This window comes from Miniopterus natalensis, chromosome 8 (assembly GCF_054644295.1).
Source record: "Miniopterus natalensis isolate mMinNat1 chromosome 8, mMinNat1.hap1, whole genome shotgun sequence".
In the NCBI taxonomy this organism is placed as follows: domain Eukaryota; kingdom Metazoa; phylum Chordata; class Mammalia; order Chiroptera; family Miniopteridae; genus Miniopterus; species Miniopterus natalensis.
The window spans coordinates 24,401,049-24,413,173 of NC_142088.1; the positions used below are offsets into that span (position 1 = coordinate 24,401,049).

At 42.4% G+C, this 12,125-nt stretch overlaps 1 protein-coding gene across 1 annotated transcript in view; it reads left to right on the top strand.

Moving 5' to 3' along the window:
- Window positions 1-12,125, top strand: part of SATB2 (SATB homeobox 2) — a 169,378-nt gene that overhangs the window by 124,314 nt on the left and 32,939 nt on the right. The window contains exon 10 of the mRNA XM_016220690.2: window positions 10,496-10,693. Coding sequence (XP_016076176.1) covers window positions 10,496-10,693 — 198 coding nt within the window. The remainder of the gene's footprint in view (window positions 1-10,495; window positions 10,694-12,125) is intronic.

Below are 12,125 nucleotides of genomic sequence, written 5' to 3' on the forward strand. Positions count from 1 at the left end.
GAGATGACAGGTTCCGGGCCAAGATGGTCCTTGAGGGCTGTCTGTGTGTAGGGACACAATGGGAGGGGGGTGTCAGAAAAGGAGTTGAAAGAGTGACCAACTTCTGCAGTTCTGCTCATAGCCCTGTTGGTGGAAGTGTATTACTGGAAACTGTGTTTCCGCAGTGCGTGGGTTACGTCGGGAGGCCTGTGTAGGGCGGAGACCGCCTCCTCTAGATCAGCTCCAGCTCCTTTATCCAGGCTGCCACCCAACACCTTTGACTGTCTCCTATCTGACTCTTGCCCCTTTCTTCATGGGAGAAGAGTCACCGGAGGAAAAGCAGGAGAAACGAGTAAGAGGGAAAGGGGTGCTTATGCACATTTCACCTTCCACTTCTCCTTCGTTTTCAATTTAGGATTAACTTCAGGGGTGTGCGTGTGTGTGTGTGTGTGTGTGTGTATGAATTCTGAGGGTTAGGTAACCCTTTCCTTCCTGCAGAATATTCAGACTGTTGGTCTTCACGGGGTAGGATGCATGATGGTCAGTGATTGTTCCCCCGGGAATAGGAGTGAGGGTCCTTAGTTGGAGCCATAGTGTAAAGCAGGGGTGGGGAACGTCTGGCCCGCAGGCCGGAATCATTTGGTCGGACCCTGCCAAGGCAACCACAGTTTCTGCCATCACATTAGGGGTGAGTTAATTAAATGCTTTTCCAAATATAGCAGGCTAATTTTTAAGTTGATAATTTCGTATGGCCTGCAAATGATGTTATAAATATCCAAATGACCCTTGGCAGAAAAAAGGTTCCCCACCCCTGATGTAAAGGCCTATAGAACATTTTTTGCATAACTTCAATATGACCCTTAAGTACAGAGGCCAGCAGGGAATGAACACCCCAGAGTGCCGTCTGAGTGGCCACAGGAACTCCTTGTCCCGTGGTGACTTCTTGTAATCTCCCTACCCCTCTTCCATTCCGTAGAGTTGCTTCCCCCCTTCCTCCCCAATTGCAGCTTTTCACATGTGATCTGGGAAGCGGCAACCCAGAGGGAGGAAACATGGTAACCGGTGGGCTCTCCCACTGCAGTCCTCCAGGGCTGGCCGCATGCTTTGTGGCAGTATCTTCAGCCACTTTTCTTACCCTTGACGTCGGCTGCCCCTTTCCCCCTGTTGCTGGGCAGGTTTCTTCGCAACACAATAATTTTGACAGCCTGTCAAGGAGGACTTTCTACTCTTGTCAACAGGGGTATGTATACTACAATTTCAAGGCCATCCACCAAATTCAAATAAAGAATTAGTACATTTACACTATAATCACCATTTGAAAAAGTTATGATGCCACATAGTGAAGAAATTAGATTTCTCACCATTCCCAAACACCAACCTAAGTAGGCAGTCAACACTGATGTTGAACTGTCAAGCTGAGCCCTTCCTTCTCTTTTCCTCTCAGCATAATCTTAAAGGAGTAGATTCTAGTGAGCTTCTAGCAGCAGAAAGTCCCTCAAGACTGTTTTTGTATCCACCTTATAGTGAGGAATTGGATTCTTTTCACTGTGCCCACAATTAGTTATGTTAAGGTTGCATGCCCTAAAACTAGCTTTTATGGGAGCCCTTAATTAGATATCAACTGATATTTAATCACAGAGTTCATATGCAGATCTTAAAATGTCAGATGCAGCCTGGCCGGCCGTGGCTCAGCAGTTGAGCATCAACCTGTAATCCAGGAGACCATGGTTCGATTCCCGGTCAGGGCACATGCCCCACTTGTGGCCTCGATCCCCAGCAGGGGGTGTGCAGGAGGCAGCCGATCAATGACTCTCATCATCGATGTTTCTCTCCCCCTCCCTTCCTCTCTCTGAAATCAATAAAGATATATATATTTTAAAAAATAATAAAATGTCAGATGCAGTTACCCACTGCTAAAGTTCACGTCCAGGTTTTAAGCACATCTTTATCTACCGCCGAGACCTTGAGCTGCATTATTTTGCCTGTTTATGACATGACACCTTTGGGAACTTTCATGCAACTTTGAAGCAAATCAGCTGACATGTTAAAGCCACCTCCCGAAACACTCCTAGCCTTCTTTTGAAGAGGACATCGAGGGAAAGCAGGATTCTTACAGCTGGAGAATGTTGGTGCCTGTGAATAATTCCTACCGCTTTCCTTTCACAGGCCCAAGACTAGGGTGAGGCAAACTAGGTCCTAGGATTAGACAATAAGGAGGCCTGCACTTCCAGAGCCACACTCCTTAAATCTGTGCACTAGTTGCTTGCTCACCTCACCCTAGAACCAGCCCTGATCTTTCAAAAAAGCATCATTTCTGGTTTTCTGGTATATTTGTGCGTCCCGTCCCCCCCCCGCACATCTAAGTTTTTGAGGCAGTTTGCACTGTATATAGTATTGTGTCATAGGTATGCTAGAATTTGGACCTGAAGTCAGGGACTGGAAATATTTTTGTTGTTTTCTGCTTTATATTTTAGTCTAGTACATTTTGTTGTTAATACCTTTCTAGTACTTAAGTGGAAAAGTACAAGATTCCAGATTCATTCATCTTCTTGACAAACATGGACAGCTTTGTCAAATGCATGTTCCCATATATGCATGTATGTGTGTACTTATTTGTATAGTCATACCAAATTTCCATGATGTATATCTATGTATTTCTGGTAAGGACAGAAAGATTTTATAATCCCCTCTTGACTTGAGCCTTCTATAACAGAGGTTAAGGAGTTCATTTGAAATAAAATTTTCATTACTCTCAATTACAGACTCAATCTTTACAAACACATCCATAGAAATGTGAGAGACATGCCCAGAGACAGCTGAAAATTGGTCCCCATGAAAACACAGTTTGGATCTTAGTGTACAATTCTGAAAAATAAAGAAGCAGATCATTTTTACTTAACACATTCAAGGTATAAAATAATTACCCTTGAACTGTAACCAAATGCTCAGCACAAACCTTTGTTCAGGTTCAGATGACCTCCTCATCAGGGACTCACTGAAGCCCTTGACAAGTCTCCCTTGCAGTTAGCCTGTTACCCATTTCAGTTTTCTTGATTAGGTTATCTTGAATCATTAGGGGGGTTATTTATTTTAATAGACACTTATTGGATTCATGAAAAGAGAATTCGGTGACTAAGAAACAAGAGCTGAATATTATCTGGCTCATTTCGCACTTCAGAAGAGTCTCAACCAGCTGAAGAGAAATCCTTTCACAGTTACAAAAGTTTGTTTGGGGACTTTATGTGCTTCCATTTAGAAAGCGAACTGTCTGTGGTTAATAATATGAATTTCCTTTTGAGACGCTCAGAAAACATTTCCTTTTGGTTACATATGCTGACATTTTCTGTATTGAAAATGTGGGTGAGTAAGTGGCCTTTTGCATTTCTGTTGCAGGAAGCCCTGAGTCATTCTCCCAAAGAGCTGTTCATTTGCTGACTTGTTCATTCACTAGAGTTCCTGGGGCAAAGGTGGTGGGGCCGTTTACTATTTGTAGGTTGAATTCACACATCAGCTCTGCGTTAGGCGCTTCAGGGGGAACAGTAGTGGCTGTGGCAAGGCCCCGCCTTCAAGGCTGGTACAACCTTACTTAACAGTTGCAGTCATTTATCTTTTTTTGTTGGAGATTGAAGCGGGAGGTGAATCTGTTTGTTGCTGAGCAAATCCTGGTTTGTATTTGTTCTGAAATATTATAAAAATTTGGAAGTTTGTCACCAACACGGAACTTACTTATTTAGTTTTTTAAGGAAAAAACGTGGGGAAGCTGCAATCATGACTAGTGTCCTGGGGGTAAGAAAACAGGTAGCTTGGTACACAGGGAGGTTTCAGTACCACGGACAGGAACTTCCCTCTTCCCACTGGCCCCCCTCCCCCACCACTTAACCTTAAGTTTTGGAGCTAGGATTACAGCTTTATCTTCTGATGGACTTCAGACTCAAACACTAGCCTGTATTAAAAGACCTCACTGGTATTTTGAAAATTCTCAGCCTTTGGTATATAGTTCAGAGACTATGTCATCACTCATTTATTGACTACTTGAAATTTTTAAATTTAAAAATTGTTTTATTGGTGAAATAGATATTGCTTTTCCTTGTTCATTTTAATCTGGGAAAGCTTTAAAATGCTTCATTTGAACAATATCAACAACAATACACATATTTAAAAAATGGTTAAAAAATGATTGATATAATGTGGCACTTAGGGTATTTGTCATTATGTTTTCAAATGAAAACTCCTAGAGGATATAGTTGATGAAGTATGTACTTTACTCCCACCAGGCCGTTGTGTCCATGGTGTTCTTGACTTTACCATAGTGTTTTCTCTAAGGACTTCTCGTTAGGAATGAGGGAGGAGGGAGGGAAATAGGAAGGAAGAAGGGGGGGGGTGATAATTTTATAAGTCTCTGCACTTGCTGATAATGTTAATCTTTGCTTGGAATTGGCTTTCAGTCACTTTCTCTCCCCACTTGGTGAAACCCATCTTTATCTTTCAGGGTCCACCTTATATGTAATATTCTCTATCATGACATTTTTCTGAGCTTCATTATCATAATTACCGCCTTGCTGGTGATTTCAATTTACCTTTTGAGTAAAAGGTAATAATGAAACTAAATGCTACATGGAACATGTCAGCACATGGCATGGTACACAGTAGATGGGTGCTCAATACAAGATTATAAACTGGATTCATGCTCTGAGAGGCCTCTGTCACTGTTTGCATTTATGTAATGGGGTAAATTGGATCACCCCATTTTTCTGTACTATATTCATGCATTACAGATGGGAAAACAAACCTCAGAACATCGACAGGGTTGCTTCTGAAAAATAGTGCTCCTCTCTAACTAGAACTCTTTGAATTTAAGGCTGTGAAACATTCCTCTACACTAATTTCTGTACACTCAATAGTTTCAGGTCAATCTAATGAGCATTTATTGAGACATTTTTATGTGCAAGGAACCACAGTTTCCTGTGAAGGGCTGAGATAAGTTAAGAAGCTATCCCTTTCCCTCCACCCCCATCAGGAAGCTGACTGTTCTGATGGGAACACAGACCTGCCCACCCATAACAATAATCACCATCAAATTGTGAAGGAGTGTAAGCAAAATGCTTTGGGGTCATGCAAGAGTGAGCAACCACTTGTTACAGTAGATTAGGTGAGACCATGAAGTGCAACTTCTCATGGAGGACAGAGGGTTGAGCATGAGACATTTCAGCCAAGGGAGTAACATGAGGAATACTGGCTGTGCTCAAACACTTGTAATTCACTTAGCTTCAGTTTTACCATACAAAACAGCTAAACAGACTCTATATTCAGCCAACCTTTGGTTAAAACTCACAGCCAGCCTAAAAGAGAAATCACACATAGGTATATGCCCCACCGTTCACGCATGGAGACAGGAATATACCAAGCATCTTCGGGGACGGAAAGTAGTTCCAGTAGCTGGAGCACAAAGCCAATAGGGGAATTGATGGGAGATGAGACCATACAGGAAAAACAGGAGCAAATTGTGGTTCTTACTGTTCTCCCTTTTAATGCTTTTGAATTGTGAACTAAAGATGTCTCACTTAAGTATATCACTAACGACCACAGCTTTACTAAAAGATAAATTATGGGGTTATTACTCATATTCCAAAAAGAAATAGTGGCACATTTCTTCAAGTATTGAGCATTCCTAATACATTTACAGCACGATTTGCTTTGTAAATTTAGATTGACACACAACTTTTCAGGAACACGTGGATTGGTAAATAAACTATATTTTGACGGGTGTGCATGTCGCCTCACCTGCATAGTCGAAAAGGATGGTCAGAATTGTTTTTTCTACCGAGGGAAATATATTTGTTTAAGAGGCTGACAAGATGACTAACATGAGATGTTAACAGGTATTTGCTTATGCACTGGATGCTTGGGAACTCGTTAACCACGGATAGCAAGGATGCAGCCTTTAAGCCTATATTCCTTCTCTGCGCTTAGATTTTGAAGGCACAGGAGTTTTAATTGTAGATTTCTTGGCATCATTACATTTAGCTTTCCTGTATATTTTCCTATGAAAGTTTCAGATAGTCCCTATGTTTAATTTTTTAAAAATTTTGAACAAATTTTAGACTCACAGAAAAGTTACAAAATAGTAGTTTCCATATATCCCTCACCCAACTTTCCCTAATGTTAACACCTTACATCAAAAAAATTACTGTAGTGCAATAATCAAAACCAGGAAATTAACATTGTTTTAATACAGTTGATTAAACTAAAAAATGTATTCTAACTCCAGCAGTTTTCACACTGAGTCCATTTCCTGTGCCAGGACCCCACCCAGGAACCACAGTGCATTTTGTTGTTATTTCTCCTTAGTTTTCTGTAGTCTGTAACCATTCCTCAGTCTTTCCTTTTTGTGTTTGTTTTTTTTAACCTTGCCATTTTTGCAGAGTACTGATTTATTCTGTTGAACACCTCTCAATTGGGATTTGCCATGATTTGATTGAAGTTATGCACTTTTGGCAAGACTATCTCAGATTTTATGTTCCATCCTTCGCAGTGCATCATTAATACAGGGTTCATGGTGTTGATATGTCATCACTGGTGCCATTGACCTTGATCACTTGGTCAAGGTGATTTCTTTTTTGTACTTTAAAACGATAGTTAACCATTACCTGCTATTTCTAACAAATGACAAGATAACAAATCATGGAATGTAGAGATCATCTTTTACAGTTAAGTTCCCAAAAGCTCCAAAACAGGAACCATGTGCCCCAAAGCGACCCAATTATTTATTTATTTTTAATTTTATTTTTTATTGTTGACAGAATTACAGATGTCCCCCATTTCCCCCTTTACCCCCCTCTTCTCCCCTCCCCCCCGCCCACCTCACCCCCCAGGCCTTCACCACTCTTGTCTATGGCCATGGGTTATGCACACGTGCATATAATTTCTTTAGTTAATGTCAGAGCAGGAACTTAGCAGTTAGTTCTCAGGGATCCAAGTTGAATGCTCTCTATGCTTCTTAGCTGTGCCCAAACATTTGTAATTCACTTAGCCTCAGTTTTATCATACTAAAATATCTAAACTGACTATATGAGTACTTAGCCATCTTTTGGTCAAAAGTTATAACCAGATTAAAAGTTCCTGGTGCCTGCTCACAGAGCTGGCCAAGGCTGGGAATCAGGTGAACTTCTGTATCAGCATTTCTGAAATGAAAATAATTCTGGAATGCACCACATAACACATAGGGAACAGCAACAAAAAACCTACTTGAGATTTTTAACAGAAAAAGGAGATTTGTTTATTAATAATTCATGAGTTCCCATTGAACATGCACGAAAGAAACAGTGCTATTCAATAGAGAATACTGTCATCTGTCACTGTTTTATTTGACATTTACACTTTTTTTTTTTTTTTTTTTTTGCCTGATACTGCAAAACTTTCTTGGATGGCATGCAAAATTTATATAAATGAAAAAAATCCCAATGTGGGGACTCTCTATTTCTTCTGTGATGGGTTCACTCACAGTTGCATACATGTGTGTTCATGCAAGTGTGTGGTACTTTCTCACACATTCATAAGCCACCAAGCAAGCTCGTAAGAAACCCTACTGAGAAAACAGAGATAAGCATCCCAAATGGACTGGTGGAAGGGTCGTGTGAATAAAAAGATGGAGGGTGAGATGGGAAGTGAGGTGGAAGAATAGATTTCTGGAAGGTAAGCATAAAATAGGGAGAGTGAGCATTAAGTCAGAGTGAGGGGAAAGCAAATCACGGCTGCCATGAAGAAAATGGACAAAACTACATTGCCATTTCAAATGCAAAATAAATATTTATAAATGGCACTGGGGGAGCTCTACTAGTGGGAAATATCGGCATTTAGTAGAAGAGCAAGTTAGAACTAGAGCACCTCGCAGTTTTGTGCTGCTGTAAGGCTCTGGACAGTCTTTTCTGCTCTGTAGGTTAGTTATTATTTATAAAAATCACAGAACCAGCTGATACATTCATAAGCTAATTATTGAAGCAGCTGGGTACACATGGTGCAATATGTCCAAGGCTGTGAAGTATCACAGATTTCTTGGGGCCTGCTGTGGTGGGGGTGCGCCGTTGAAGGCTCCATCCCTTAATCTGATCAGCCAAGCAAACACTTGGTGGGGAAACTAGATTAATAACCCTCTAAATACCATGAATGTGCTTCATCTTCAAAACCGGGTTCCCTTAAACATGCTATTAGCTCAGCTCCATCAGGGATTTGAGGAGGTTCTCTGGTGCCCTAGGAACAGGGTCCTGTTGGCTACCTCCCTGTGCCAGAAATTAATTTGGTTTGCTTATGTCTGCACACATGATCACACTTGTGTCTAATCCGCTCCCTAATAGCTTCAAGGTCAGGACCTTGCATGTCAGTGGGCAAATTGAGCACTACCCTTCTTAAAGACTGATGCCAGACAGCACAGTCCATGACGAGGCCTGTAGTTGTTCTAAGTGATTGTAATGAGTGCAGATTATAACAGTGCATATAAATCAAATGCGGCAATGAGAGTTGTGTGAGACATTCCGAGTATCATAAGTGGCGATACCACTCAGCTGTCACCTGTCTCCTTTCAAGCTCTGGCTTCCCACAATGCAGTTCACTCCTCAAGCAGAACAGCAGGTGCTATCCTCCTGAAGGTCTGGGTATCTCAGAACTTCATCTTTTAACAGATGTAGGTTTTTGTTTTTATTTTCTGTTAAATGATTTGTCTCCATTGCTATAGCTTCCCCTGGGAGATGTTAAACATACCTGTTTGAAAGATTTGAAAGAGTTCAGTTGGAGACTTATTCAGATCTGTGAAAAGACAGGGACATAGGAGCTTATTTTTTTCACAGATGGCTTATTTTCCATTTCAGGAATCCTTTCCTTTGTACAAAGAAACCCTTGAGGAAACGCCCTGGGACTAGGAGATTTTAAAAAATATCATTTATTTTTTGATAGATAAAAAGTTTGTCTTCAATTTTCATATGTGGTGCACCTTGAAAATCAACCATTACCCGTCTCTCAGTTGAGCTGAAGAAAAAAAAACACAAAAAACTATGAAAATACTTGGAAAAACATTTCCAAGCAAATGATTAGGTATCTTGTTTTCATTCTTCCTAACCCTCTAACTCTCCCCAGCTCCCAGTTTATTGCAAGAAAAGATCAGGTCTGCGCAAATGTGGCCTCTCACTTGTAAAAACAAGGCAGTGTTGTGTTACAGATTAGTTTATAAATCCCCAGTGGCTTCACAGTTCAGTGCCTACAGCTGCTGCAGATGGGCCTGGGTTTTTGTCTCTTCGCGGTGCTGCAGCCAGCAGTTGAAGGAGAAAATGGAATGATCAGGTTATTAACATGGAGGCCGCGAGGAAGAGGCTGCACAATGCGAACAGCTGGTGTTGCCGCCTTGGCTGATGCAGCGGAGATAATCAAATCTTGCCTTTTTTTTGGGTAAAGGCAGAAGACACAGCGGAGCGTCAGACAAACAACGGCTTATGATATTATATGGGGTTTTTAGAATGCGTGTCGGGAACGTTCATTGGCTTACAAGTTATGATATAGAAATTTGTGGAGGTTTGGGATTTATTTTTCGCAAGGTCATTTGTGTTTGTTTATGCACCTTGTTAGAAAAATTTTCACTCCTTTGCAAGAGGCGTGATGTGGGACAGTTCTTGTTTTGAAATTTGCAATGTAGCTTGGAAGTGATGGGTTAGAAAGCTACTGGGTACAATATTTTGACACGAGTCAGTGAGCGATGTTGACAGCATCCTCTGTATTATTTTCATATAATCTATCATTATTTGCATTACATTTTCTTCCTCGTGCAGTTGCGAGCGAGAGAACATCCGGATGCCGGGGTGGGAGGCACACGGTTGCAGGTGTGACCCAACCCACTGCCTGCCTTCCTGCAGGTGTGGCTGTGGTGGGAAGGTGATGGTTAACAGAGCCTAGAGCCTAAGGCATTCAGAGATGGAGCAAATATACAGGTTTTTTTCATTCTAGCTAAGGTGCTTGTTTCTATTTTGCAGTTATTGATAATTGTAAGACTCTTTTCTCCCTGGAGAATTCAATGCTCTTTATACTTAGATATTTTTTCTTCTTTAGAGTTTGTCATCTTGTAATACATATTTGTTCATCTTTGCTCTTTTCTTAGGGTGGAATACTATCCAATTGGGTAATTTTTAAAAATTGTAGTAGAGCGAGCACAAAGTAGTATTTTCTGAGTATCGGTTAACTATAATCTTGCTTGAGTATCTTTTACAAAGGAACTGTAAGTTAATTGAGAATGTATGTGATAGGAAAGGTGCTAAGATAACTAACAAGAGTGAGGATTCTCGGGCATTGGTGTAACCCGCCTACATGGTGATTGTTTGGTTTTAGAGTTGCCCAGCTGTTTCAGTATCTCCCCAGGTTGGTGGAAACAATTTTGACAGAGAAATATGATAACATGGGATGGCACTGACTGCAGTCGAGCCAGCCTCTTCTGCTCTGCACTCCACAGGTGAACTCAAGTGACCTTCTCTCTCTCTAGGGCTGGCTGTGCGAACTGCTCCGCTGGAAGGAGAACCCCAGCCCAGAAAACCGCACGCTCTGGGAGAACCTCTGCACCATCCGTCGCTTCCTGAACCTTCCCCAGCATGAGAGGGATGTGATCTACGAGGAGGAGTCCAGGCATCACCACAGTGAGCGCATGCAGCACGTGGTCCAGCTTCCCCCCGAGCCAGTGCAGGTCAGCGCCCCTTCTTCCAATCTGAGCAGGGCTGTCCGTGCTAGCAGCCGTGGAGGGCCCAAGGGGCACCCCACACCACCTCCCGCAGGAAGGTGTCTCGTGCCACGTCCTTAGGGACAAGGACCCCTTTCTCTCAGCGGGGGCTGCGTGTGCTCATGTGCACACTCATGCTCACGCAGAGGAAACCGACTGAGAAGTCAGATCAAAGGGAGCTCCTTTCTCCGGGCATTTTCCTTGTGGGACTGTGAAGCAGGAGCGCTCGTGCAGAATTAAACCTCCCAATCAGAAAACGCAACTCATAGTCCTCATTAGTTACCTTTCTAAAGAAAAAAACTGAAGTAGCCAATGAATCAATTAAAAATTCCTCAAGGAATGTTTGATTAGGCTGAGGAAAAGAAATATCCGCATGAGCTTGAGAACACCATGGAACTCCGCTGAAACACAGAGAAATTACTGATAGGTTCTTGGACTGTTAAGACGAATTTTTACCGTCTTTGGTTTCCTCTGTCTTCAAAATCGACCTTCATTTGGGTTTCATGCTTTGTTGCTTTGTTTTTGCTGTCACTCAGACAAATGTTTCTTTCTGAAAGTAAATGAGTTTACTGACTCTTGCTATAGTCTAAAATCAGTTGTTTCAGGAAGAAATATTAACTAGGGTTTCCCAGGCTGCACCCTTTAGAGTTTTGCCCACAGATAGTTTTGGTAGGTGGTGAGATTTGTCCTACTGTCCAACCCCAGCTGCCACCAAGGAGGACCCTTCACACTCTCTGTCTGAATCTCCTTTTGTGCAGCAAGAGGGGGAAGGCTGAGGCAGGAGTGCATGTCGGTGTGCGTGTGTGTGTAGAGAATGGGAGAGCAGATGAGGAGAGTGAAAGAATGGTGGGCTGTGGTTTCTTGAAGATGTCGTAGGAGAGGTGGTGAAGGACGGGGCGAGATGCTCTACCCTGAAGCTTCCTATCTTCTTTCTCCTTGGTCCACCCTTACATGCCTGGGGGAGAAGTCAGAAGTGAATTGGTCCCTTATATCACTTTCCATCTGAATATTGACGTCTCAGTCAATACTATCCTGCTCCCATTGGCCAGTTTCCAAAGTCCCAGAGTGAATCGCCCACATGGGTAGACTCATGAATCCAGAGCTAGAAACACCTAGAGGCACTCTTTTATTCTATCCACTGTAAACCCAGAGTCAGTGGGTGACAAGGGTGGGCTAATGCGTGGCAGACCCCACTCGCCTGGCTCTGGCTGGTGCATGGGGTGACTCATTCCTTGGAAGTGAGCCCCAGGGCTTGCCCTTCAGGATCCATGGTCTCCCTTTCCCCCTTTGTCCTTTCCTGGCTGGGGCTTCATCCACACACAGAGCACCTCCCCATTAGATCAACACACGGAGTCACATAGAGCAGTGGTTTTCATATTTTGAGATTTAGTAGAAATTA